Source organism: Tachyglossus aculeatus, chromosome 11 (genome assembly GCF_015852505.1).
Source record: "Tachyglossus aculeatus isolate mTacAcu1 chromosome 11, mTacAcu1.pri, whole genome shotgun sequence".
In the NCBI taxonomy this organism is placed as follows: Eukaryota; Metazoa; Chordata; class Mammalia; order Monotremata; family Tachyglossidae; genus Tachyglossus; species Tachyglossus aculeatus.
The window spans coordinates 48,335,754-48,363,391 of NC_052076.1; the positions used below are offsets into that span (position 1 = coordinate 48,335,754).

Genomic DNA, 27,638 nt, shown 5'->3' on the forward strand with positions numbered 1-27,638 from the left:
GAGCATGTTTGAAATCAGTGGAGAAGAACCCATTAGAAAGTGGTTGGTTAAAGATGTGGTCAGGAAGGGAAGAAAGGAGGGGGAAAGTGTTTTGATACAATGTGAAGAGATGGTTTCAGAGATGTAGGTGGAGGGCTAGATTTTTAGAGGAGGAGGTGAGAGATCTCTTCTTGAGATACTGCTGGGAAAGATAGGAGAATTGAAGAAGGGGCAGGGAGATTCTGCCTGGTGGTTTCAATTTTCTTAATAACGTACATGACCAGCTCATTAGTGAAAAGAAACAGGGGGTTTGAGGAGGGTGTTAAATGTCTGAAACTGCTACTGTGGGCAATGGGCTTGGGAATCAGAGTGGAGAAATAACGTTGTTGGGTGGAGGAGAGGGCAGGTGAGGATGACTTTGAGATGGATGAGGTTGGCATGATGTCTGGATTTTTGTCAGCAGTGCTTCTTGGCTCATGCGTAAGAGTGGAGGAAGCTGACTGTGGAGGTGATCCAGGGCTGTGGGTTAGTAGTATGAGATTGGTGGAGGCAGGGAGGTCAGTGAGGAGGCTGATACGCTAATAAAGGTGGGAGAACAGTTTGGATGGAGAGGAAAGGGTGGATTTTAGCGATGTTGTGAAGGTTGAACAGACAGGATTTAGTGATGAATCCAATATGAGGTTTGAATGAGAGAGAGGAGCCAAAGATAACAATAAGGTTACGGGCTTGTGAGACAGGAAGGATGGTAGTGTCATCTGCAGTGATCAATCAGTCAATGGCATTTATTGAGCATTTACTGTGTGCAGAGCACTGTACTAAGCGCTTGGGAAGTACAAGTTGGCAACACATAGAGACGGTCCCTACCCAACAGTGGGCTCACAGTCTAGAAGGGGGAGACAGAGAACAGAACAAAACATATTAACAAAATAAAATAAATAGAATAGATATGTATAAGTAAAATAAATAAATAATGATGACTTTCAGTGATCAATCAATCAATCGTATTTATTGAGCGCTTACTGTGTGCAGAGCACTGTACTAAGCGCTTGGGAAGTACAAGTTGGCAACATAATGAGAAAGTCATGGAGAGGACAGGATCAGGGTGGGAAGATAAGGAGTTCTGCCATTCCTGGGCAGCAATTTAAGACGCTTAGGTTGAACTGGAGTCCAGGAGGGGCATAGCTGGGCTGGGCAGGGCATTCTAAACAAGCCCCTGAATTCACTAGGCCACCCTGTAGGCTATTCCAGTAGTCCAAGCTTTGCCTGTATTGGCTCACTGGTGCAGAAAGGACCCAAGGCCATAGAGGCACTGAGCCAGGATACGACTTCGGTGAGCATAAACTCACCCTGGGCCAGATGGACCGGACAGGAAAAGCGATTCAAAACCCCAAGTCAGATCCTCAGTGGAAGATCCTTGAGGCTCCTGAGTGCAGCTAGAGCAAGGGTGGGCTGAACTCAGGACAGCCCCCAAGGACAAAGCACCAGTGAAGCCAACTAGTTTCACCTGCAGCCCCATGGGGAAGGGGTGGGTGGGAGCGGGCTCGGCAGCTGCAGGAAGAGGGAGGGTGTGGGGGAGGGTTTGGAGAGGGTGTCCATGCTTGCCTCCACCTTTGGGGTGTCTCAAACAACCCCTCTCTCCTCTGTAAAGCAGGAAATCCAACCAGAAGCACTGGGGTCTAGTGGAAAGAGCCCAGGTCTGAGAGCCAGAGGATGTGGGTTCTAATCCCGACTCCACCACTTATCTGCTGTGTGACCTTGGACAAGTCATTTCATTTCTCTGTGCCTCACTTCCCTCATCTATGAAATGGGGATTCAATACCTGTTCTTCCTCCTACTTATACGGTGAGCCCCATGTGACACAGGGACTGTGTCTGATGATTATCTCATATCTACCCCAGTTCTTTGTACAGTCCTGGGCACATAGTAAGCACTTAACAAATATTAAAATAATACCATAATAATAATCCAGGATAGTGGCTCATCCTCTAGACTGTAAGCTTGCTATGGGCAGAGATCCTGTCTGCTAATTCTGTTGCATTGTACTCTCTCAAGTGCTTTGTACAGTGCTCTGCACATAAGTGCTCAATAAATACCGCTGATTGGGTGGGATCTGAAGTTTGGGGTGGCGCCTGGGGTCTGGGGCAGAGAAACTTAACTACATTCTTTGTTCTGAGCAGTAAAATAGCATTAATTGGGCTTCTACCTTGTATTCTAGAGAGGAGCAGGAGGGAGGGAGGGTGGGGTAGTAGAGGGGGAATCCCCGGAGCTCACAGTTAACTCCTGAGGGAGACAAGCAGACATAACCCTACAATTAATTCAAGTGCTTGAGGATGAATAAGAAATGCCAGCTTCTTTTTGTTTTACTAGAATAGCCAGTGAAGTCATGAAATGTGGGAAACTTTGAAGATCAAAGAAACTAATAAGTAGGGCTTCCTGATATGTGAGAACAAGAAATGGGGGTGGGGTCTTGGAGGGGAAGGAAACAGTAACATGCAGTCGACTGGAGCTGTTCCCTACAAGGCAGGCTCTTTTGGTTAGAAGGGATCGCGGAGATTGGACGTCGTCGTAGATTCCATCCCGTGGCCATTTCCCCTTGCCCTGAGCTCAGGTAATTGACCCTTGCCTCTTCTCTCTCCCACTTGCTCCACTCTGGTCTTTACCCCACATATGTTCAGTCTGCAGGAATTGGAGGTTGGTAGGGGAATTGTTTTCTATTCACAGGGGCTCAGCTGTTTACGATTGTGAAGCCGCGTAGGATCCAGGTCACGGAAAAAGTGAGCCAGCCTCCCTCCCGGAGGACTTTCGGGCTCCCACCCTGGCTCAGGCCGGGTTCCTTGCAGGACCTGGGGCCTGCCAGTCCCTTCCCCATCTCCATGATAGGGCTCTGAGTGAGGCCTTTCAAGAGATGATAAGGGCCTGGCAGGAAAGGAATGCTATTTATTATAAGTTGGCATACCGACTTGTGTCCACTTTAGGCATGGCACACGCCTTAGCAGGCCTGATCCCCTTCACCTGCACCTAGTCTGCTACCTAGGACCAGGCTGGACATGGAATGGTGTTGGAGGGTTAAGATCAATAATGTTTGACATTGTCCAGGCTTCCTGGACTGCCACTGGCTGACCCCGTCCAGGCCCCTGGGATCCATTCCTCAGGCCCAGGTCTCCCCTCTGCAGACAAGGCCATCCAAACCCAGCTTGGGATGAGGAGACAGACTCAGACTCCCTCGTATCAACAAGGAAATAGTCTCAACAGGCTCCTCGGTATCAAGAGTCTCAACAGACTCCTTGGTATCAGTAACGCCACCTCCTTATCTCCCAAGTCCATTATAATTGATCAATCGAGAGAAGCGGCATGGTGTGGTACCCCACCTGTAAAATGGGGATTGAAACTGTGAGCCCCACATAGGACAGGGACTGTGTCCAACTCTATTTGCTTGTATCCTCCCCAGCGCTTAGTACCGTACCTGGCACATAATGAGCACTTAACAAATACCATCATCATCATAGCTGGACGTGAGGGTGGACTGGCAGAGTAGTGGTGGTTGCTATACATTTGGTTTTCACACTCTTCCCTCTGGAAACGTAATCAGCTCCTTGCTCAACCCAATCTGTGGGAGGGTGAGGGGAAACTCAAGTTCAAGAAAGAGCTTGAATCAGGGAAGTGATTACACCTGCAGGCCAACCATTCCCAGTATCACAGCTCTTTATGATGCTAATAATTGGAGTGTTTGTTAAGCGCTCTATTAAGCCCTGGCTGGGAGAGATAATCAGGTCTGAAACAGTCCCTCTAGCACACGGGGCTCACAATCCAAGTAGGAGAGAGAATAGAGGAGCAGCGCGGCTCAGCAGAAAAGAGCCCGGGCTTTGGAGTCAGAAGTCATGGGTTTAAATCCCGGCTCTGCCAATTGTCAGCTGTGTGACTTTGGAACTTCTCTGTGCCTTGGTTACCTCACCTGTAAAATGGGGATTAAGACTGTGAGCCCCCCGTGGGACAACCTGCTCACCTTGTAACCTCCCCAGCGCTTAGAACAGTGCTTTGCACATAGTAAGTGCTTAATAAATGCCATCATTATTATTATTATTAACAGGTATCCCCATTTTACAGATGAGGAAACTGCGGCCCAGAGAAGAGGGACATCCCCTGGGCAGATAGAGCCAGGGGCGAAAAAGGAGACTGTCTGGGCCCTGTGCTGGCCAGGTCCCCACCTGCAGCTGTGGAAGATGGGACGTGTGAGTTCCCTGCATTCTTTGTAATTTGCTTGTTGGACGGGCTCGGCTGAGTCTTCTAACCTTAGGTCCCATTTCTTCGGGACTTCCCGAGGCTCAGCAGCGGAACTCTGTCCCTAGCCTGTTCTGGGCTGACCCTAGGCCCTGCTGCTGTGGAACTGGAGTCTCCATGCATGGCTCTGAGCTGACCCATAGGCCCTGAGCCCCAGTCTCTTGCAGCCTGGGGGCAGCTGGCCCTATTAGGATGGAGTGTGCAGAGCTGGGGAGGGCAGCAGGAGGACTGCTTCTGGCTCCCACCGTCTGTTGGGATCCCCAGCTGTCCTTGGGAAGGGCCCTTGGCCTGTGGATCATTCCGACCCACGCCCTCTGGGGCTGTGGGTGGGCTCTGCCCTGACCCCAGTACATCCCCTGACCCAGGTCCAGTGGGTGTGGAGCAGGGTCAGTTCTCTGAGAGCAACATGGAAAGAACCCAGGCCTGGGGGCCGGAAGACCTGGGTTCCAATCCTAGCTCTCCCACTTGCCTGCTGGGTGACTTCCAGCAAGTCCCTGCATTTCTCTGTGCCAGTCAAATGGGGGTTAAATACCTGCTGTCCTTCCCTTTAGATTGTGAACCCTAAGTGGGACAGGACTGTGCTGGATCTGACTATCTTGTATCTACCCCGACACCTAATATTGTGCTTGGCACATAATAGGCACTTAAAAATATAATAATAATAATAACTATAATAATGTAACTAGGCTGCGGAAGGAAATGACTATTTTTCCAGAGGGAAGTGTGTGAAAATCAATAATAATGATGGCATTTGTTAACTGCTTACTATGTGCCAAGCACTGTTCTATGCACTGGAATAGATCCAAGGTAATAATGATAATAATGTTTGTTAAGCACTTACTATATGCCGAGCACTGTTCTAAGCGCTGGAGTAGATACAAGGTAACCAGGTTGTCCCACGTAGGGCTCACAGTCTTAATCCCCATTTTACAGATGAGGGAACTGAGGCCCAGAGAATAATAATAATGATAGCATTTATTAAGCACTTACTATGTGCAAAGCACTGTTCTAAGTGCTGGGGAGGTTACATGGTGATCAGGTTGTCCCATGGGGGGCTCACAGTCTTAACCTCCATTTTACAGATGAGGGAATTGAGGCACAGAGAAGTTAAGTGACTTGCCCAAAGTCACACAGCTGGTAATTGGCAGAGCCGGGATTTGAACCCATGACCTCTGACTCCAAAGCCCGTGCTCTTTCCACTGAGCCATGCTGCTTCTCGAGAAGTTAAGTGACTTGCCCAAAGTCACACAGCTGACATGTGAGGAAGCCAGGATTAGAACCCTTGACCTCTGACTTCCAAGCTCGGGCTCTTACCACTAAGCCATAATCAGGTTGTCCCATGTGGGGCTCACAGTCTTAATCCCCATTTTACAGATGGGGGAACTGAAGCACAGGGAGGTGAAGTGACTTGTCCAAAGTCACCCAGCTGACAAGGGCAGGGGCGGCATTAGAACCCATGACCTCTGACTCCCAAGCCACTCCACCTCTCCTGTGTATAGCAACTAAGTGTATAGCAACCACCACTCAGCCAGGTGACTGTCATTTCCAGGTATCATCAGAGCAATTGGGAGATAAGGAGGTGATGATACTATGATATACTGATAGCAGGGAGTCATTATACTCGATATAGTCGATATATTATAGTCAATATAGGGGGTGGGGAGGGGTCAGAGTCTCTCTCCTCATCCCAAGGTGGGTTTTGATGACCTTGCCGTGAAGATCGTATGAGGAGGAGAGACCAGGACCTGCGGGACAAATCCCAGGATCCTGGAGGCCTGGACCGGGCCAGTCAGTAGCAGTCCAGGCAGCATGGGCAATGGCAGAGATTATCAGTCTTCCCCCTCCTCCATATGGTTTCAGGTCCAGCCTGGTCATGGGGGACAGGCTAGGATGGGGTGAGGGAGAGCAGGTCCAGTAAGGCCTGTGCCATGGCTGAAGTGGACAGAAAACTGTACGCCACTTTGGATGGAGCTGCCCATCCATTCCCTCCGGCCTCTCTGGATCAGAGTCAACCCCTGATTCATCCCCAGCCCGGACTGGAGGAGGAGAGGAGGGGTCAGGGCTAGCCTAGTGGGCCCGCCTGGCAGTGGATGACTCTTTTCTGCCCCAGGAAGATTGGCTGTTTTTATCAGTGGCCCGGAAAGAGAACTAGAGGGGTCCCTCCAGTTCAGAGACGACAGCAAGTCCAGAGGTGGCTTAGACAGGAACAGGATTCAACATGACTTTTACAGCTCTAGCGAGGATGAATTTCACCCAGAAGGATGCAGTTCGTTGAGTTTGGAGGGAAAAAAAAAATACTTTCCAGTTAGCAAGGTCAGAAATGCCTAGACTAGAAGCTGAGCCCAGGCCAGAAAGAATGCAGTGTTCTTGAAGAGGCCAAACGGATGGTCCTGGTTCACCCAACAGGCAAATACTCCCCTCTCCAAACCTCATCCCTGGCCCCGGGAGGGGCTGGAGAACTTGGAGAGGACACTGAAAATGCTGGGAAATGGATCACTTAAAGGAATGGAAAACAATACTTTACGAGGCAAGATTTAAGGGTTGGAAATTTTTGGCTGGCGCAGAGGAGGAAGGAATTCAAACCCGTGGAGAGTTGACTTGAATAATGACATTTTTAATTAACTGCCTAAATTGAGCAGTAAAGAATTACATTTGACTCAACGGATGCTCCCTAATCGGGAGGGCTATTAATCACTGGAACAGGCGAGCAGAGATTTTCACGACTGGGATACAGACAGTCATTCTCCCTTTTGGATTATTATGATGGTATTTGTTAAGCACTTACTCTGTGTCAAGCACGTTCTAAGCTCTGGGGGAGATATAAGTTAATCAGGGTAGACACAGACCCTGTCCCACATGGGGCTCAGAGTCTAAGTAGGAGGAACAACAGGGATTGAACCCCCATTTTACAGATAAGGAAACTGAGGCCCAGAGCAGTTACGTGACTTACCCACGGTCACACAGCAGGCAACTGGCAGATTCTCTAACTTCCAGGCCCGGGGTCTTTCCACTAATTCACACTCAGGATGGATTATGCTTGGATGGATTAAATGCTGTGTAGAGACGAGGGGCTGGACTACATGACCTCTTCAGGTATTTTTAAGTTTTGTGTTCCGGTTTCTAAAGTCATTCTGTTCTGACGTTAGCCCTAGGAGCCATAGTCTGAGATCTCAACAGAAGAAATAATAATAATAATTATGGGATTTGGTAAGCACTTACTATGTGCAATGCTCTGTACTAAGCCTGGGAGTAGAAACATGGCCCCTGTCCTCAGTGGAGCTCGCAGTCTCAATCCCCATTTTAGAGATGGGGTAACTGAGGCCCAGAGAAGTGAAGTGACTTGCCCAAGGTCACAGCAGACAAGTGGCAGAGCCGGGATTCGAACCCATGACCTTCTGACTCCCGGGCCCATGCTCTATCATCTACGCCACGCTAGCAACACTGATTCTGCCATTATGGTAGAACAGGAGGACTGTCTCCCTCCCTGAGAAAGTGAGGTGTTTTACGCAGCGTGGCTCAGTGGAAAGAGCATGGGCTTGGGGGTCAGAGGTCGTGGGTTTGAATCCCAGCTCTACCACTTGTCAGCTGTGTGACTTTGGGCAAGTCACTTCACTTCTCTGGGCCTCAGTTACCTCATCTGTAAAATGGGGACTGACTGTGAGCCCCACGTGGGACAACCTGATAACCTTGTATCTACCCCAGCTCTTAGAACAGTGCTCGGCATATAGTAAGCGCTTAACAAATGCCATTGTTATTATTATGCAGCAACCTCCCTTCCCACGCACTCTGACCCCCTCCCAGTCCCCAACCAGCCAAAAGAGTGTATTGACAGTGTCCAGATGGAGAGTCCATCCAGATATCCAAATCCGGGAATCCAGCATTAGCTGGAAGTCCCAGTTCTACCTCATCCACTGCTCCGAGGCCCCTCCGTGACCTCATTTCGCCTAATCGCGATGTCAGCGTGGCTTGCTCAGCCAGAATAGAGAAGAGGCTGGAGGAACCAAATGTTCTCGCCTGTCCCGCCGTCGACCCCGGCCCACGCCATCCCCCTGGCCCGGAATGCCCTCCCTCCCCACATCTGCCAAGCTGGCTCCCTTCCTCCCTTCAAGGCCCTACTGAGAGCTCACCTCCTCCAGGAGGCCTTCCCAGACTAAGCCCCCTCCTTCCTCTCCCCTTCGTCCCCCTCTCCATCCCCACCGTCTTATCTCCTTCCCTTCCCGACAGCACCTGTATCTATGTATATATGTTTGTACATATTTATTACTCTATTTATTTTACTTGTACATATCTATTCTAGTTATTTTATTTTGTTAATACGTTTGGTTTTGTTCTCTGTCTCCCCCTTCTAGACTGTGAGCCCACTGTTGGGTAGGGACTGTCTCTATATGTTGCCAACTTGTACTTCCCAAGCACTTAGTACAGTGCTCTGCACACAGTAAGCGCTCAATAAATATGATTGATTGATTGATTGCTCCTAGCCCACCTAACCTCGACCCAGTGGGGAGCGTCCCCCTGGCTGCTCTCACTCCCGCCAAGCCGGAGGCCAGAATTCCAGTCAAGGGGATCCAAGGCCTGCCTGGAGTGCTCTCACCCTGACTGTCTTCCTGGGCTTTGGTCATGGGCCTCCATCGGAGGGCTAGCCGGCAGATGGGAGTCTATCGCCCTGCCAGACTCTTCCTCAGGAGTCTTTGTTACTCATTGACTGTTGGGGGTATAAAAATGGCAGTTGATCTTGGGTTAATAATCCTGGGGCTTTATTGGCATGGCCAAAGGACACTGTGGATCACTTCCGGCCCTGGCATAATTATCTACTCCTCTATCTCTCTGGGTTTACATAACAGGGAAGGGCAAGGCAGGCCTAAGGGAAAGAAGACAGTGACTTGGAGAGATGGGAAGCAGCCAGCTCTGGGGACCGAATAGAGTCATGCGCACTTGGCAGCTTTGGCCTCTCTTGGTTTTCTGCACAGCGGCCAGTTTCATCGATGAAGCGAAGAAAATCATGGAGAACACCGCTCTCATCGATGGGTGAGTACCCCCAGGCTCCCTTCCTTCTTAGGGATAAGCGCTAAGGCCCCCGCCAACCCTGATCCGATGATTCGGATCTTTAACCTCCTCGAGGTTCTTGTGACCCCTCTCCTCCCCTGAGCAAATAAAGTGTCTTGGGAACACCCTGGGAAGGAGAGGGTCAGATATAGGCACTAAGTGGGCCAGTTGCATCCCACTTGAGATACACTGACCACGGCTGAACCACACTCAAGGGATTACGGATGGGACTTCAGTTTGGAATCGGAGGTGGGGCGGTTTAGTGGATCAAAGGGATTGAGAAAATCAAAGGAGTTCGAGGGCTGTGGGTTTGAATCCTAGACTCTGGGCCAGCCAGCCAGATCTCTGCTCGGAGCCTCGGTTCTTTCCCCCTTGGAATCAAAGGCCAGGGACCAATGACAGTTGGATCCTAGAAATTGAATGAGAATCAGATCATCGCTGATGCTTGGGAAGGGGTGACCTGGGCCCTGCAGATGCTCCCTGCGGCCACCTGCTGCAAGTCCTGGTCCTTGAGCAGTGCTTGGAGGGTATAATTCAGCAAGGACCCACTCAGGGTCTCCTACCCATGTTCTGAACTCCAGTGCCCTTTTCTCTTCCTGCTTGCTTCACTTCCCTTTTCTCCCTCATTTGTAGTGTTTGCCCATCCACCTCCACATCTAACAAAAGCTCCTCAACATTGGCTTCAAAGCACTCTACCACCTTGCCCCCTCCTACCTCACCTCACTACCCTTCTACTACAACTCAGCCCGCACACTTTGTTCCTCTAGTGCTAACCTTCTCACTATGCCTCCATCTCCCCTGTCTTGCAGTCAACCCCTGGCCCACTTCCTGCCTCTGGCCTGGAAAGCCCTCCCTCCTCAAATCCGACTGACAATTATTCTCCCCCACCTTCAAAGCCTTATCGAAGGCACATCTCCTCCAAGACTAGGCTCCCCCTTTCCTCTTCTCCTACTCCCTTCTGCATCTCCCCGACTTGCTCCCTTTGTTCTTCCCCCTTCCCAGCAGCACAGCACCAATATAGATATCTTTAATTGATTTATTTGTATTGATGTCTGCCTCCCCGCATTAGATGGTAAGCTTGTTGTGGGCAGGGAATGTGTCTCTTTATTGTTGCATTATATTTCCCCTAAGCACTTAGTACAGTTCTCTACACACAGTAAGTGCTCATTAAATACAGTTGAATGAATGCATGAATGAATGCCACTAGGGGACAGCTCCCTAAGCATAAGGACTAGACTTTTCCCTTCCCTTTGAACTGAAGAGAAAACAGATAGAGAATGTGGGAGAGGACTCTTTGGAAGAGAAGCAGGGACCAAGATCACTCTTGCTCTCTCTATATATATTTATGGAGAGAGAGAGAGAGACAATGTGTGTGTATGGAGATGGGAAATTGGGATAATGAGATCTGGTACCCCCAACTGCATCACAGACTTAGTGTGGGGGTCAGATCCTGACCACCGCCCCCAGGCAGGGACAAGCAGGGGACTAGGGATACTGAAATCAGGTCCAGGCTTGGCAACCCAATCAGTTCTCCATGAAGGAGGGGAAGGTGTGTGAGGCTTAAGACCAGGTGAGCAGGAAGCAGAGGGACCAAGGAGGGCAAAGAGATAATACTACTAATAATAATGTCATTTATTAAGTGCTTACTATGTGCAAAGCACTTTTCTAAGCACTGGGGAGGTTACAAGGTGATCAGGTTGTCCCACGGGGGGCTCACGGTCTTAATCCTCATTTTACAGATGAGGTAACAGAGGCACAGAGAAGTTAAGTGACCTGCCCAAAGCCACATAGCTGACAGTTGGCGGAGCAGGGATTTGAACCCGTGGCCTCTGACTCCAGAGCCCATGCTCTTTCCACTGAGCCATGCTGCTTCTCTAAGAGATCAGTGTTAAAAGATGTGTCAGTCTGAGTGCTAGCTTGAACTGCTTTGTAGAAAGCATGGGAGGCCAGTCCAGGAGAGAAATAGCGTATAAGAGGAAGCAGTGATCAAGGGAAAAGCATAGGGTCCACTTTTTTGGTTTGAATTATCTCAGGAGGAAGAATGTTCAAGAAGTTCTGAACACCCAGGCTAACTTCGCAGGCTTTGGCCCATGTTTTGTTGATTTGTTTTACTGTTTTATTTTCTCCTCACCCTCAGGATAACATTCAAAGTTGGGTCCTCCGAGGGCTTGAATGGTCAGTAGTGAGAATATGAACATCTGTCTTAAATTAGGTGGGAGAGTCACAGATTTTGGCCTCTGCCCTGCCACCAGTATATAGCCAACAGGACTCCATAAGGTGGGAATAATATCTGGCTCTTCTTGGAAGCCAGAATGGTTCATTCATTCATTCAATCAATCATATTTATTGAGCGCTTACTGTGTGCAGAGCACTTACTAACTCTACTAAGCACTTGGGAAGTACAAATCGGCAACATCTAGAGACGGTCCCTACCCAACAGCGGGCTCGCAGTCTAGAAGGGGGAAACAGACGACACAAAACAAGTAGACAGGTGTCAATACTATCAGAATAAATAGAATTATAGATAGATACACATCATTCATTCATTCATTCAATCATATTTATTGAGCGCTTACTGTGTGCACAGCACTGAACTAACAAATTGGGAAGCACAAATCGGCAACAGATAGAGACGATCCCTACCCAACAACAGGCTCACAGTCTAGAAGGGGGAGACAGATCACAAAACTAAACAAGTAGACAGGTGTCAGTACCATCAGAATAAATAGAATTATAGCTACATACACATCATTAATAAAATAGAGTAGTAAATATGTATAAATAAAATAGAGTAATAAATGTGTACAAATATATACAAGTGCTGTGGGGAGGGGATAGGGCAGAGGGAGGGAAGGGGGTGATGGGGAGAGAAGGAGGAGAGGAAAAAGAGGGGCTCAGTGTGGGAAGGCCTCCTGGAGGAGGTGAGCTCTCAGCAGGGCTTTGAAGGGAGGAAGAGAGCTAGCTTGGCGGATGTGCGGAGGGAGGGTATTCCGGGCCAGGAGGAGGACGTGGGCCGGGGGTTGATGGCGGGACAGGCGAGAACAAGGCACAGTGAGGAGGTTAGCAGAAGAGGAGCGGAGTGGGCAGGCTGGGCCATGGCTTCCAGCCCCACAAGCGTCCAGCGGGACGGGACCCTCCCATCCCACGGCTCCTCCTTGGTGCAGGCAGAGCGGGCTTCTCACACTCTGGACAGCTTCACTCCTACAACTCTTTGAGCTACAAGGAGCTGCCTTGCCCCTTTAAGCTAGAAAGGAGGTTCAGTAGAGTCAGGCTGGTGATCCATTCCTCGTCCTGTGCTGGAAGGATGTAAGCCCACCAGCCTGGGGACTGACAAGGTTCCCATCATCATCATCATCATCAATCGTATTTATTGAGCGCTTACTATGTGCAGAGCACTGTACTAAGCGCTTGGGAAGTACAAATTGGCAACATCTAGAGACAGTCCCTACCCAACAGTGGGCTCACAGTCTAAAAGGGGGAGACAGAGAACAAAACCAAACATACTAACAAAATAAAATAAATAGAATAGATATATACAAGTAAAATAAATAAATAAATAGAGTAATAAATATGTACAAACATATATACATATATACGGTTCCCATCATCCTCAGCCAGCTGGAGATGCTCTGACCCCTCCCCTACCACCACCATCCGCAAGCTTCAGTGGTCCAGAGTGGTCCGGAGGCAACACTGTCCTTTGCTGAGGGCAAAGGACAACCCCGACACCAAATGCTGTGGTGTTGCCGGGGAGGAGGACTGACGTGCGAACAATCCATTTTCTTCCATTATCTCTCTCCCTCCCTCCCCTGTTCTCCCCCTAATTAGCAGGGTAGGATGCACAGAAAGTTGGCAAATGCCAGCCTCACCAAAAAAAACCCTGCCACTCCTCCCCAAGCTTCTGCTGCTGGCACTAATGAGGGCAGAGGATTTCCTCCCAAATCAGCCCCAGAGTAATACTGCTCTCGGGGGCCCAGTCTCCAGGGAAAGTGGGGACTGATGAAAACATGATCTCACCCTCACCTCAGTGGAAGTAGCAATTCCCCCAGGACAAATGGTGGAGAGTCTGGGGGATGGGAAGAAGGGATAGGGAATGGGTTGAGCAGGGGACAGGCACAGTGGGGAACTGGGTGAGTCAGAGAAGAAGGAAACAAGGGCTTTCAGCTCCCCCCACCCCTCTCTCTCTCTCTCTTGCTCTCTCTTCCCCCCTTTTTTCCTGCTTTCCTCCCTCCACTTTTCTTTCCTGCTTACCTCCCCTGACTCTTGTTTTTTTCTCCCTCCCCCTTAGAAAACCAAAATGTAAGTACGATGTTAACATTAAGCTATACTTTTTATTATATCATAAGCACTCCCCCCCCCGCCGGTGAATCAATAAATGGTATTTACTGAGCGCTTACTATATGCTTGTGCACTGTAATAAGCATTTGGGAGAGAGTACAATATAACAGAGTTGGTAATCAATCAATCAATCGTATTTATTGAGCGCTTACTGTGTGCAGAGCACTGTACTAAGCGCTTGGGAAGTACAAGTTGGCAACATATAGAGACAGTCCCTACCCAACAGTGGGCTCACGGTCTAAAAGGTTGTAGACATGTTGTTGGTAGACATGTTCCCTGCCCACAAGGGGCTTCCAGTCTAGAGTATTCATTCATTCATTCTAGACTGTGAACCCGCTGTTGGGTAGGGACCGTCTCTGTACGTTGCCAACTTGTACTTCCCAAGCGCTTAGCACAGTGCTCTGCACACAGTAAGCGCTCAATAAATACGACTGAATGAATGAATTCAATCGCATTTATTGAGCGCTTACTGTGTGCAGAGCACTGTGCTAAGCGCTTGGGAAGTACAAGTTGGCAACATAGAGTAATGAAGTAAGCTACATTAATGTAGATTGTGTGGTTGGTTCTTTTCGTATCCCCCGGTCAAAGATTTCAGTTTGTTTGCCTCCTTCAGAAAGAGGTTGCCAAGCCCGGCCATAAGGCCTCGATTTCAACCCAATTGTTTGTAGGGCGGTGGCCCCATCTGTAGCCACCTCGGGGAGCTGGGGCAGCACGGCTGCAGCGGGGGCAATCCCCGGTCACGGGGAGAATGATGACAGAAGCCGGGGGCCAGCAGCAGTGAGCACTGGGGCCGGGAGACACGGGGGACTTGCTCCTCATTAGCTGGGATTGCTGCCACTCCTTTGTCCTGCCAGCTGCTGTCCCTGGGTGAGGAGTCCATCCCCTGGCCCCCTCCTACCTCACCTCCCTTCTCTCCTTCTCCAGCCCAGCCCGCACCCTCCACTCCTCTGCCGCTAATCTCCTCACCAGGCCTCGTTCTCACCTGTCCCGCCATCAACTCCTGGCCCACGTCCTCCCCCTGGCCTGGAATGCCCTCCCTCCATACATCCGCCAAGCTAGCTCTCTTCCTCCCTTCAAGGCCCTACTGAGAGCTCACCTCCTCCAGGAGGCCTTCCCACACTGAGCCCCTTCCTTCCTCTCCCCCTCGTCCCCCTCTCCATCCCCCCCATCTTACCTCCTTCCCTTCCCCACAGCACCTGTATATATGTATATGTATTTGTACATATTTATTACTCTATTTATTTTACTAGTACATATCTATTCTATTTATTTTATTTTGTTAGTATGTTTGGTTTTGTTCTCTGTCTCCCCCTTTTAGACTGTGAGCCCACTGTTGGGTAGGGACTGTCTCTATATGTTGCCAATTTGTACTTCCCAAGCGCTTAGTACAGTGCTCTGCACATAGTAAGCGCTCAATAAATACGATTGATGATGATGATGATGATGATGAACCCATGACCTCTGACTCCAAAGCCTGTGCTCTTTCCACTGAGCCACGCTGCTTCTCTGATGGGGATGAAGACTGTGTTGTCCTACGTGGGACAACCTGATTACCTTGTGTCTACCAACTTGTACTTCCCAAGCGCTTAGTACAGTGCTCTGCACACAGTAAGCGCTCAATAAATACGATTGAATGAATGAATGAATACCCCAGTGCCTAGAACAGTGCTTGGCACATAGTAAGCGCTTAACAAATACCATCATTATTAATCTTGGCTCTGCCACATAGCTGTGTGACCTTGGGCAAGTCACTTAACTTCTCTGTGCCTCAGTGACCTCATCTGTAAAACGGGGATGAAGACTGTGAGCCCCACGTGGGACAACCTGATTACCTTGCATCTCCCCCAGCGCTTAGAACAGTAGCCCTTAACAAATACCAACATTATTATGATTGCTCCCTAAACAGCCAAAGGGAGTTCCCGGAGGGCAGCAGTCCCAGGAGAGGGGTGTGGGCCAGAACACAAAGCCGGGACAGGAAAACCAGGAAAGTTGCCCAAGGCCCTGGGGGGTGGGGCAGGTGTCCCAGGCCTTGGCCTGGGCTAAGGGGCCAGGGGCACACAGCTCCCAGAGGAACAATGGGAACAAAGAGCCCAGCTCAGACTCTACAAATATATATAATAATAATAATCATGACATTTATTAAGCGCTTACTATGTGCAAAGCACTGTTCTAAGCGCTGGGGAATTTACAAGGTGATCAGGTTGTCCCACATGGGGCTCACAGTCTTAATCCCCATTTTACAGATGAGGTCGCTGAGGCCCAGAGAAGTGAAGTGACTTGACCAAAGTCACACGGCTGACAATTGGCGGAGCCAGGATTTGAACCCATGACCTCCGATTCCAAAGCCCAGCCTCTTTAGAGAAGCATCGTGGCTCAGTGGAAAGAGCCTGGGCATTGGAGTCCGAGGTCATGGGTTCGAATTCCGGCTCCGCCAACTGTCAGCTGTGTGACTTTGGGCAAGCCACTTCTCTCTGGGCCTCAGTTACCTCATCTGGAAAATGGGGGTGAAGACTGTGAGCCCCCCGTGGGACAACCTGATCACCTTGTCGCCCCCCCCCCCCCCCCCCGAGCTCTTGGAACAGTGCTTTGCACAGAGTGAGCACTTAATAAATGCCATCATTATTATTATTTTTTCCACTGAGCCACGCTGCTTCTCCATATGCACACACACACACAGCACCCCCCAAAATCCTCCCTATTTCCTCCTTCCTGGGGCATCAAGCTCTACTAGGAGGCAGGGATCCTGATCCCAGCTACTCCCGCTGCTCCCCCTGAGTGTAAGGCCTTACTTTGCTCCCCTTATCCTCTAGCCTTGTCAAGAACTAGGGTCTACAGACCACACTGAGGCATGTTGAGAAAACAAGAAAAGCACACTTTAAAAAAAATTTAAATGACATTTATTAAGCACGTACTATGTGCCAGGCATCGTACTAAGTGTTGGGGTAGATACAAGCTAATCAGGTTGGACCCAGTCCACATCCCATATGGGGTTCACAGTCTTAATCCACATTTTATAGATCATCATCATCAATCGTATTTATTGAGCGCTTACTGTGTGCAGAGCACTGTACTAAGCGCTTGGGAAATACAAATTGGCAACATGTAGAGACAGTCCCTACCCAACAGTGGGCTCACAGTCTAAAATATAGACTGTGATATTATAGATGATATTATAGATGATACTGTGATATTTATAGATGAGGTAATTGAGGCATGGAGAAGTTATGACTTGCCCAAGGTCACCCAGCAGACGAGTGGTGCCCGCTGTTGGGTAGGGACCGTCTCTATATGTTGCCAACTTGTACTTCCCAAGCTCTTAGTACAGTGCTCTGCACACAGTAAGCGCTCAATAAATACGATTGAATGAGTAAATGAACCCAAGTCCTTCTGATTCCCAGGCCAGTGCTCTATCCATGAGGCCAAGCTGCTTCTCTATTGAGTAGCTATAAAAACTTTAAATCATTTTTTTTTTAATTATCTTAAGGTCCCAGGCTAGGAGTAGGACCACTCTGCCTTGAGAGGTGTAGTGGTGTCAGTTCAACTTTCACAACATTGTTAAAATCCGCCCTTTCTCTGCATCCAAACTGCTACCACGTTAACCTAAGCCCTTATCCTATTATCCCACCCTGACAACTGCATCAGCCTCCTCACTGACCTCTCTACCTCCTTCCTCTCCTTGTTCCAATCCATTCTTCACTCTGCTGCCCGGATCATTTTTGCAAAACACAGTTCAGTTCACATTTCCTCACTCTTCAAGAACCTCCGGGAGTTGTCAATCAATCAATCAATCAGTTGTATTTATTGAGCGTTTACTGTGTGCAGAGTACTGTACTAAGCGCTTGGGAAGTACAAGTTGGCAACATATAGAGACAGTCCCTACCCAACAGCGGGCTCACAGTCTAAAAGGGGGAAACAGAGAACAAAACCATACTAACAAAATAAAATAAATAGAACAGATAGGTACAAGTAAAATAAATAACTAAATATGTACAAACATATATACAGGTGCTGTGGGGAAGGGAAGGAGGTAAGATGATGGAGAGGAGGACGAGAGGGAGAGGAAGGAAGGGGCTCAGTGTGGGAAGGCCTCCTGGAGGAGGTGAGCTCTCAGTAGGGCCTTGAAGGGAGGAAGAGAGCTAGCTTGGCGGATGGACAAAGGGAGGGCATTCCAGGCCTGGGGGATGACGTGGGCCGGGGGCCATCTACAGCGCTCTGCACATAGTAAGCGCTTAACAAATACCATTATTATTATTATTATTACTTCTGCATCAAACAGAAATTCCTTATCATTAGCTTTAAATCAACTCCCTCCTTCCTGTCTCACCTCACTGATTTCCTATTTTAACTCAGACCATACACACTCCACCACTCTAAAGCCAACCTACTTGCTATACCTCAGTGTCATCTATCTCACCATCAACCCCTTGACTGTGTTCCTCCATGGCCCTGGGACTCCCTTTTCCTTCCTATACGACAGACCACCGCTCTCCCCATCTTCAAAGCCTTATTAAAATCACATCCCCTCCAAGAGGTCTTCCCTGACTAAGATTTCACATCCCCTCCTCCCTCTGTCTTTGGGTCTATGCACTTGAATAATAATAATAATTATGGTGTTAAGCGCTTACTATGTACCACGCACTGTTCTAAGCACTGGAGTAGATACAAGATAGATTGTTCCATGTGGGGCTCACGGTCTTAATTCCCATTTTACAGATGAGGTAACTGAGGCTCAGAGAAGTGGATTGCCCAAGGTCACACAGCACACAAGGGGCAGAGTTGGGATTAGAACACATGACCTTCTAATAATAATAATAATAATGGCATTTATTAGGCGCTTCCTATGTGCAAAGCACTATTCTAAGCACTGGGAGGGTTACAAGGTGATTAGGTTGTCCCACAGGGGGACTCACAGTCTTAATCTCCATTTTACAGATGAGGAAACTGAGGCACAGAGAAGTTAAGTGACTTGCCCAAAGTCACACGGCTGACAATTGGCCGAGCAGGGATTTGAACCCATGACCTCTGACTCCAAAGCCCGTGCTCCTTCCACTGAGCCACACTGCTTCCCTATCTGAATGTGAATCCTTCAAGCATTTGATATTCGCCCCCCAACACCAATTCCGGATTCATAATTTACTTTAATGTCAGTCTAAAATCATTTTTTAAATGATTTTAAAAATCTGTAAGCTCCTTGTGGACAGGGAACATGACTACCAACTCTGGTCTTGTATTCTCCCAAGCATTTAGTACAGTGCTGTGTACCCAGCAAGCACTCAATAAATACCATTGATTGATTGATTCATCTTGGGGCCCGGACAAGATGCCCTCCCTGCCTGACCTTAAATATCACCCTAGAGGGAGGAGCCAGGTCTAGTAAATAAAGGTGAACAAAAACCTCCCTGCAGCTGCTGCTGATTCTCACCACATCTTCCTCCTCCTCCTCCTCCTCCAAATGGGGCCATCATTTGGGCCAGTAAGTCATTTCCTCTCACTGGCCCAACCCCTACCCACAGAGCTGGTGGCGAAGCCTTGAGAGGGAGCTCATTTTTGTTTTTCTGGGATTTAAGTGCTTATTATTATTATTATCAAGTCCCTGACCTTCCTGGAGGTTCACAGTCTTAAGGAGGAGGAGGAAAAGGTATTTAATCCCCATTTTAAAGTTGAGGAAACTGAAGCACACAGAAGTAAAGTGACTTGCCCAAGGTCACCCAGCAGACGAGTGGCAGAGCCGGGTTTAGAACCCAGGTCCTCTGATTCCCATGCTGTTCTCACTGGGCCGCACTGCTTCTCCGTATCCTTTGGATCTTTGATGTTGAATTCCTTCAATCGATGGTATTTTTGGAGGGCCTACATTGCGGTGAGCACTCTCCTGAGTTGATCCCTCTCCCCAGAGAGCTGACAATCTAGTAGGGGAGGATGATGATGGTATTTGTCAAGCGCTTACTGTGTGCCAAGCGCTGTTCTAAGCACTGGCGTCGATACGAGGTTATCAGGTTGTCCCACGTCGCAGTCTTAATCCCCATTTTACCAGTGAGGTAACTGAGACACGGAGAAGTTAAGTGACTTGCCCAGAGTCACGCAGCTGACAAGTGGCGGAGGTGGGATCTTGCCATCAAAAAAATGACAGGTAGAGGGAAGCAATAGAGTTTAAAGAGCCAGAATTTATGTCTATCTCATCTGCTTCATTAGACTACAAGCCCTTTGAAGTCAGGGACGGGTCTTGGTTTTGTTAAGTGCATGAAATCAATGTTCTGCATAAGAGAGTGCTCAGTATAGTGAGGACTGTTGACTGACTGACAATAGGGAGCCCACTGGCTACAGTGGGAGTAGCATGGCCTAGTGGATAGAGCCCGGGCCTGGGAATCAGAGGGTCATGGGTTCTAATCCCGGCTCCACTGCTTGTCTGCTGGTTGGCCTTGGGCAAGTCACTTTACTTCTCCGGGCCTCATCTGCAAAATGGGGATTGAAAGTGTGAGCCCCACGTGGGACAGGGATTGGGTCCAGTCTGATTTGCTTGTATCCACCTCAGTGCTTAGTACAGTGCCTGGTGCCCATAGTAAATGCTTCACAAATACCAGAATTATTACTAGTATTATTATCATTACAAGTTGGAGCCACTGAACAAATCATCATCAATTATTCTCAGTGGTATTGTTGGAGCGCATACTGTGGACAGAGCACTGAACCAAGCACTCCTTGCTGTGCACACAGTAAGCACTCAGAGAAGCAGCGTGGCTCAGTGGAAAGAGCCCGGGCTCTGGAGTCAGAGGTCATGGGTTCAAATTCCGGCTCGGCCAATTGCCAGCTGTGTGACTTTGGGCAAGTCACTTCACTTCTCTGGGCCTCAGTTACCTCATCTGTAAAATGGAGATTGATTGTGAGCCCCCCGTGGGACAACCTGATCACCTTGTAACCTCCCCAGTGCTTAGAATAGTGCTTTGCACATAGTAAGCACTTAATAAATGCCATTATTATTATTATTATTACTGTGAATGAATACATGAATGAATGAGAGAGTAGAATACAACACATTCCCTGCCCACAACAAGTGTAAATCCTGGGGGAAGAGCAATGGTTGGGCTTCTGAGATTATTTACAATGAACACCACACTCTCTCTGAGAGACTGAGGTGGAATGGAGCAGGTCAGACGTCACTCTGTTTCACAGCACCTGTATATATGTTTGTACAAATTTATTACTCTGTTTTACTTGTACATATTTACTATTCTATTTATTTTATTTTGTTAATATGTGTTGTTTTGTTGTCAGTCTCCCCCTTCTAGCCTGTGAGCCCGTTGTTGGGTAGGGACCGTCTCTAGATGTTGCCGACTTGGACTTCCCAAGCGCTTAGTCCAGTGCTCTGCACACAGTAAGCGCTCAATAAATATGATTGAATGAATGAATGAATGAAAAGGAAATGGCTGAAGGTCCCCACCTGCATCACAAATGAGGTTGGGCTGGGGGCCACCAAGTTGGACCCTGGGGTTAGTTTCCATGACAACCCCCTGATCCCAGCACTCCAGGTAAGGAGGGGAAGAGTGAGGTGGAAAAGGAAGGAGGTATGGAGACAAAGTGTCCAGTAAAGAGAAAAATTTTCCTGGAGAAATCTGACCCAATGGGGTCCTTGGAATGTGCTCCTAAGCCCAGTACCCGCTGAGTGTGTGTCTGGGTTGGCCTTAGTGGGTGCGCATCCCCAGCCAGACCTGCTGCTGGACACAGAGAATTCCTCCCCAGGGCTCCAACTTATCTTTGTCCCGGCCCCAATGCAAAGAGCCTGGGGAGCGGACAGCCATGGGATGAGAAAAATCTTTCGACCTCCAAACCCATGACAGCTAGGAGCCATTTCCTGCCCCTTCCTTCTTCCCATGCACAGAGGTGCCCTGACCCCAAGATCCCAGACCCCCACCTCCAGCTAGCCCCAATCTCCTGCAGCCCCTCACTGGGGACAGTGAGGAAAATTCAGATGGCCGGCCTCCAGTGCAACCTCCTTCTTGCCAAATCCCACGGCCTTTACTCTATCTGATGCTCCTCGACCTCTCAACTGCCTTCGATACTATGGACCTCCCCCTTTACCTGGACACTACCATCATCCTCTGACACCGTCCTCTCCTGCTTCTCCTCCTATCTCTGGCTGTTCCACTCCGCCTCTTTCATAGTCTCCTCCTCTGCCTCCCACTCTCTCATTGTAGGGTTGCCTCCAGGTTCAGCTGTGGGTCCCCTTCTATTGTACGTTTGCATCCACTCCCTTGGAGAACTCATTCAATCCCACCACTTCAAATACTATCTCTATGAGGATGACTCCCAAATCTTCATCTCCAGCCCTGACCTCTCTCCATCTTTGCCGTCTCTCATTTCCTCCTGCCTTCAAGACGTGTCCTGCCAACAGTTCAGACTTAACATATTCCAAACAGAATGCCTCATCTTCCCACCCAAATCCTGTCCTCCCCCGGCTTTATCACTGTAGGCAGCCACCACCAATCCTCCCTGTCTCACAAACCCGTAGCTCACCTCTCTCATTTAACCCACATATTTGATCCGTCACCAAATCCCGACGGTTCTACCTTCGCAACATCTCTAGAATCCACCCTTTCCTCTCCATCCAGACTGCTACTACGCTGATCCAAGCCCTTATCCCATCCCACCTTGACTACTGCATCAGCCTCCTCACGGACTTCCCTGCCTCCTGTCTCTTCCTTCTGCAGTCCGTACGTCATTCTGCTACGTGGATCATTTGTCTGAAAAGCGATTCAGCCCATTTCTCCCCTCTCCTCCAAAACCTTCGGTGGTTGCCCGTCTACCTGCGCGTCAAACAGGAGCTCCTTGCTGTCGGCTTTAAAGCATTCAGTTTTCTCCCTCTTACCTTACCTTGCTGATTTCCTATTACAACCCAACCCACACATTCCATTTCTCTAACACATACGTAACCCTGTATGTCTCAGTTTTGTCTATAATTATAATAATAATGGCATTTATTAAGTGCTTACTATGTGCAAAGCACTGTTCTAAGCACTGCGGAGGTTACAAGGTAATCAGGTTGTCCCGGGGGTGGGAGGGGGCCGCACAGTCTTCATCTCCATTTTACAGATGAGGTAACTGAGGCACAGAGAAGTGAAGTGACTTGCCCAAAGTCACACAGCTGACAATTGGTGGAGCCAGAATTTGAACCCATGACGTCTGACTCCAAAGCCCGGGCTCTTTCCACTGAGCCACGCTATCCCACCACTGACCCCTTGACCATGTTTTCTTTTGGATTTGGAACTCCTTTCCTCCTCATATCCTACAATCCACCTCTCTCCCTAACTGCTCAACCTTCCTAGCATCAAATCCCAGCTCCGCCACATGTCTGCTGTGTGACCTCGGGCAAGTCACTTCACTTCTCGGAGCCTCAGTTCCCTCATCTGTAAAATGGGGATTAAGACTGTGAGCCCCACGTGGGACAACCTGATCACCTTGTATCCCCCCCAGCGCTTAGAACAGTGCTTTGCACATAGTAAGTGCTTAACAAATGCCATTAAAAAAAAATCTCCAAGAGAGTCCTCCCTAAGCCCTCATTTCCCCTGTCCACCTTCCCCTCTGTGCCAGCTATTCACTCAGCTGTGTACCCCTTAATTACTTTGTTACTCCAGCCCCACAGTACTTAGCTAGATATTCTTATACTCTATGATTTCCCTTATCCCTCATCTATTTTGGTGTCTGTCTCCCCATATAAACCGTAAACTCACTTTTGTATGGTATCTGTTGCACACTTGCTAGTATAGTAAGGCACGATACTAAGAGCTAGGATAGATACAAGCTAATCACGCTGGACACTGTCCCTGTCCCCCATGGGGCTCACATTCTTAATCTCCATTTTACAGATGAGGCAACTGAAGCACAGAGAAGTTAAATGACTTGCCCAAGTGAGTGAGAAGCAGGAAGGAGCACAGACCTAGAAGCCAGAAGACCTGGGTTCTAATTGTGGCCTCATCACTTGTCTGCTGTGTGGCTTAGGGCAACCAGGAACCTCAGTCCTCTCAGCTGCAAACTGGAGATTTTTCTCCCTTGTTGGGTAGGGACTGTCTCTATATGTTGCCAACTTGTACTTCCCAGGCGCTTAGTACAGTGCTGTGCACAAAGTAAGCGCTCAATAAATACGATTGATTGATTGATTGATTCTATTTAGACTGTGAGCCCCAGGTAGAACCTGATTATCTTGTATCTGCCCCAGTTCTTCATACAGTCCTTGGCATATAGTAGGCACATCGCCTGCCGAAGCAGCCTGGGGTACTGAATACAGCACGGGCCAAGGACCCAAAAGGTCACAGGTTCTAATCCCACCTCTGCTTCTTGTTTGCTGGGTGACCTTGGGCAAGTCACCTCACTTCTCTCTGCCTCAGCTACCTCATCTGTAAAATGGGGATGGAGACTGTGAGCCCCAGGTGGGACAGGGACTTGTTCAACCTGATTTGCTTGTGTCCACCCCAGCGCTGGCATATGGTAAATGCTTAACAAATACCATTATTATTAAATACCGCAATTATTATTATTAAGGCAGGCAATTTGGGGAGCTGGGATTAGAACCCAGGTCCTTGTGACTCCGAGGCCTGTGCTGTTTCCACTAGACCGTGCTGCTTTTCCTTGGGCAGGGATCACATCTACCAACTCTGTTGTATGGACTTTCCCAACGTGCTCTTCACCCAGTAAGTACGCAATAAATACCACTGACTGATTGACTGGTTCAACGAGAGGCCAGGTCGCTCTATGACAAACAGAGGCTGCTCATTGGGTCCATCCATAAGCAACAGCCGGGCGTCCTGGGGGTGGCCTTGAGATCTGGGCTTCCCCTGGATCTCTGCTGGATCCGCTGTGCCTCCGTCTCCTCCCATAAGGATGCTTTCCTAGGAGAGATCCTCAGCCTAGATGGCCAAGTCTAGCACCGCTGTGTAGCTTGAGCGTAACGGGTAGCCTGCCCTTAAGCCCGCATGGAGAGGAGACGGGAGAGGTTTCTCTCCTCAATCACCCCCAGCCCTGCTCTCTAGCCGGGAGGGAAAGAGATGCTGCAATTCAACCCCGAGAACACCAACCTAATCAATCAATCAATCAATCGTATTTATTGAGCGCTTACTGTGTGCAGAGCACTGTACTAAGCGCTTGGGAAGTACAAGTTGGCAACATATAGAGACAGTCCCTACCCAACAGTGGGCTCACAGTCTAGAAGCTAAGCACCGTCACTTTACTACTACTTCTACTACTAATAATAATGGTATTTGTTCAGTACTTACTATGTGCAAAACACTGAATACAAGGTAATCAGGTTGTCCCACGTGGGGCACACAGTCTTAATCCCATTTTCCAGATGAGGTAACTGAGGCCCAGAGAAGTTAAGTGGCTTGCCCAAGGTCACACAGCTGATAAGCGGCAGAGCCGGGATTCAAACCCATGACCTCTGACTCCCAAACCCATGCTCTTTCCACCGAGCCACACTGCTTCTCTAAGATACTAAGATACAATGCGGGAAGGGAGGGACTGTCTCTGTGTGTTGCCAACTCGTACTTCCCAAGCGCTTAGTACAGTGCTGTGCACACAGTAAGCGCTCAATAAATATTGATTGATTGATTGATTGAAACAAATTGAGCCAGTGAACCTTGGTTCCGTTTACAGAAAGGCTTGGGCTTCCACCTCGCTCTCTCATCCGTCCCCACACACTGCCATGTATCTGTGCCTGTTTAATCATCTCGGTCAGTGTTTGGGAAGGGAGGAACGGGCTGAAGGGGAGAAAGCCGGGCAACTCCTAAAGTCCCAAGTGCAGGGTGTGAGGAGGCAGGGGTCTCCAAGGCTCTGGGGGAGCAGAAGTCCAAGAACCCGCCGACCTATCGACCGTCACCCTATCCCCAAATCACACTTAGGTTCTGAGCCCTGACAGTGAACCTCCCTGCCGGCTCGGCACGGGCCAGGGCTTCGGGGTCAATCAATCAATCAATCAATCAATCGTATTTATTGAGCGCTTACTATGTGCAGAGCACTGTACTAAGCGTTTGGGAAGTACAAATTGGCAACACATAGAGACAGTCCCTACCCAACAGTGGGCTCACAGTCTAAAAGGGGGAGACAGAGAACAGAACCAAACATACCAACAAAATAAAATAAATAGGATAGAAATGTACAAGTAAAATAAATAAATAAATAGAGTAATAAATATGTACAACCATAGATACATATATACAGGTGCTGTGGGGAAGGGAAGGAGGTAAGATGGGGGGGGATGGAGAGGGGGACGAGGGGGAGAGGAAGGAAGGGGCTCAGTCTGGGAAGGCCTCCTGGAGGAGGTGAGCTCTCAGCAGGGCCTTGAAGGGAGGAAGAGAGCTAGCTTGGCGGAGGGGCAGAGGGAGGGCATTCCAGGCCAGGGGGATGACGTGGGCCGGGGGTCGACGGCGGGACAGGCGAGAACGAGGTACGGTGAGGAGATTAGCGATGGAGGAGCGGAGGTTGCGGGCTGGGCAGTAGAAGGAGAGAAGGGAGGTGAGGTAGGAGGGGGCGAGGGGATGGACAGCCTGGAAGCCCAGGGTGAGGAGTTTCTGCCTGATGCGCAGATTGATCGGTAGCCACTGGAGATTTTTGAAGATTTTTGAGGTCAGAGAGGGAAGAAGAGGGGAAGATGGTGGGCAGCTACTTTGTGATCCCTGTTGGTCCACCCCACAGGGCAGTTCCCATAGTGGACAGATCGGAGGATGGAAGGGGGAACTTCTCCCTCCTACTTAAACTGTGAGCCCCATGCGGGATGGAGACTGTGTCCAACCTAATTAACTTCTACCTACCCGCTTAGAACAATGTTTGACATAAACTAAGTGCCCAGCACTTAGAACAGTGCCCAGCGCTAAGAACAGTGCTTGGCACATAGTAAGCGCTTAACAAAGACCATATTATTAACAAATACCATAAAAAAGAAGGAAGAGAGGTAGCTGTGCCTGCAGATTCTTTCCGAGTCGGGCCTGGCAGTCAGAGAGAGACTTATTTGTGGCCTCAGGCAGACAGCAAGGTGGGAACTCCCAACAGCTTTGTGGCCCAGGCCGCTACCCAATTTTCTCAGCCCGGGGGGTACGGTGTGCTGCAGCCGGGCAGGACCCCCCAAACACTCTCATTCCCCAGCCCCACTCACAGTGGATGGGTGGTCCCTGGCCATCCCCTGCCTATTGAGAGCCCCTCTTCCACCTCCCTCCTCCCTATCCAGCGCAGGGGGCCGGCCGGGCCAATACCTCCGTGTTTCGTGGTCCGCCCTGGTCCTCTTCTCTGTGGCTGAAGTCTCCGGAGTGCTCACGGTCAGATGACTGGCCCTTTTAAACCCAGCTAGTATTCACTTTTCCAACATCGCCTTGATTTTTATGGCTCAGACCTAAGAAAGGGGTGGAGACAGCAAAAGGGGCCAGCCCAGAGGCGTACTCAGAGGTAATGTCATCACCCTCCCTCCCTCCTTTCCCTCTACTTCTCTTTTCCATCGATGGGAAAATTTCTTTGTTGAGGCTTCCAGCACTGTCTTTCAAGAAACTTGGAGTCTCGCCCGTGAACTCTGTCTTCTGTTGGTGGTGGGACAGTGTTGGGTGGGGAGACTGACGCTGTGGTGAAGTTGGGGGCCGTAGTGAGTCACTGTTACCAGTCCCAGATTCTCCAGTGAGTTAACGGTGAAGCCAAGAATTGAACCCAAGACTCCCGGCTCCATCAAGTGACCCAGCTGCCCCGTGGAAAAAAATAATCGATCGTCCCTACCTTTCCCTGGGGAAAGGAACTGAGAGCAGGATTTCTCTTTGGAGTCAATCAATCGTATTTACTGAGGGCTTACTGTGTGCGGAGCCCTGTACTAAGCACTTGAATTTTTTTATTTGTATTTGTTAAGCGGTTACTATGTGAGAGGCACTGCACTAAGCGCTGGGGTAGGACAAGATCCATGTCCTACATGGGGCTCACAGTCTTTTTGTGTGTGTGTGGTATTTGTTAAATCCTTATAATGTGCCAGGCAGGCACCATTC

The 27,638-nt window shown here is 49.3% G+C and overlaps 2 protein-coding genes across 3 annotated transcripts in view; one reads left to right on the forward strand and one right to left on the reverse strand.

The window, feature by feature from the left end:
* The window catches only part of LOC119934443 (sulfotransferase 2B1-like), a 55,486-nt gene extending 28,560 nt beyond the window's left edge, over positions 1-26,926 (reverse strand). Inside the window, exon 1 of the mRNA XM_038753937.1 lies at positions 26,871-26,926. The gene's annotated coding sequence lies outside the window, so the exon portion shown is untranslated. The remainder of the gene's footprint in view (positions 1-26,870) is intronic.
* Positions 2,519-27,638, forward strand: part of DPEP1 (dipeptidase 1) — a 35,456-nt gene continuing 10,336 nt past the window's right edge. Inside the window, exons 1-2 of one of the 2 annotated variants that reach the window (XM_038753935.1) lie at positions 2,519-2,587; positions 9,099-9,282. In XM_038753935.1, coding sequence (XP_038609863.1) covers positions 9,146-9,282 — 137 coding nt within the window. In that variant the 5' untranslated portion in view covers positions 2,519-2,587; positions 9,099-9,145. Of the gene's footprint in view, positions 2,588-7,321; positions 7,351-9,098; positions 9,283-27,638 lie in introns of those variants that run through there. The other variant, XM_038753936.1, reaches the window with a different exon arrangement.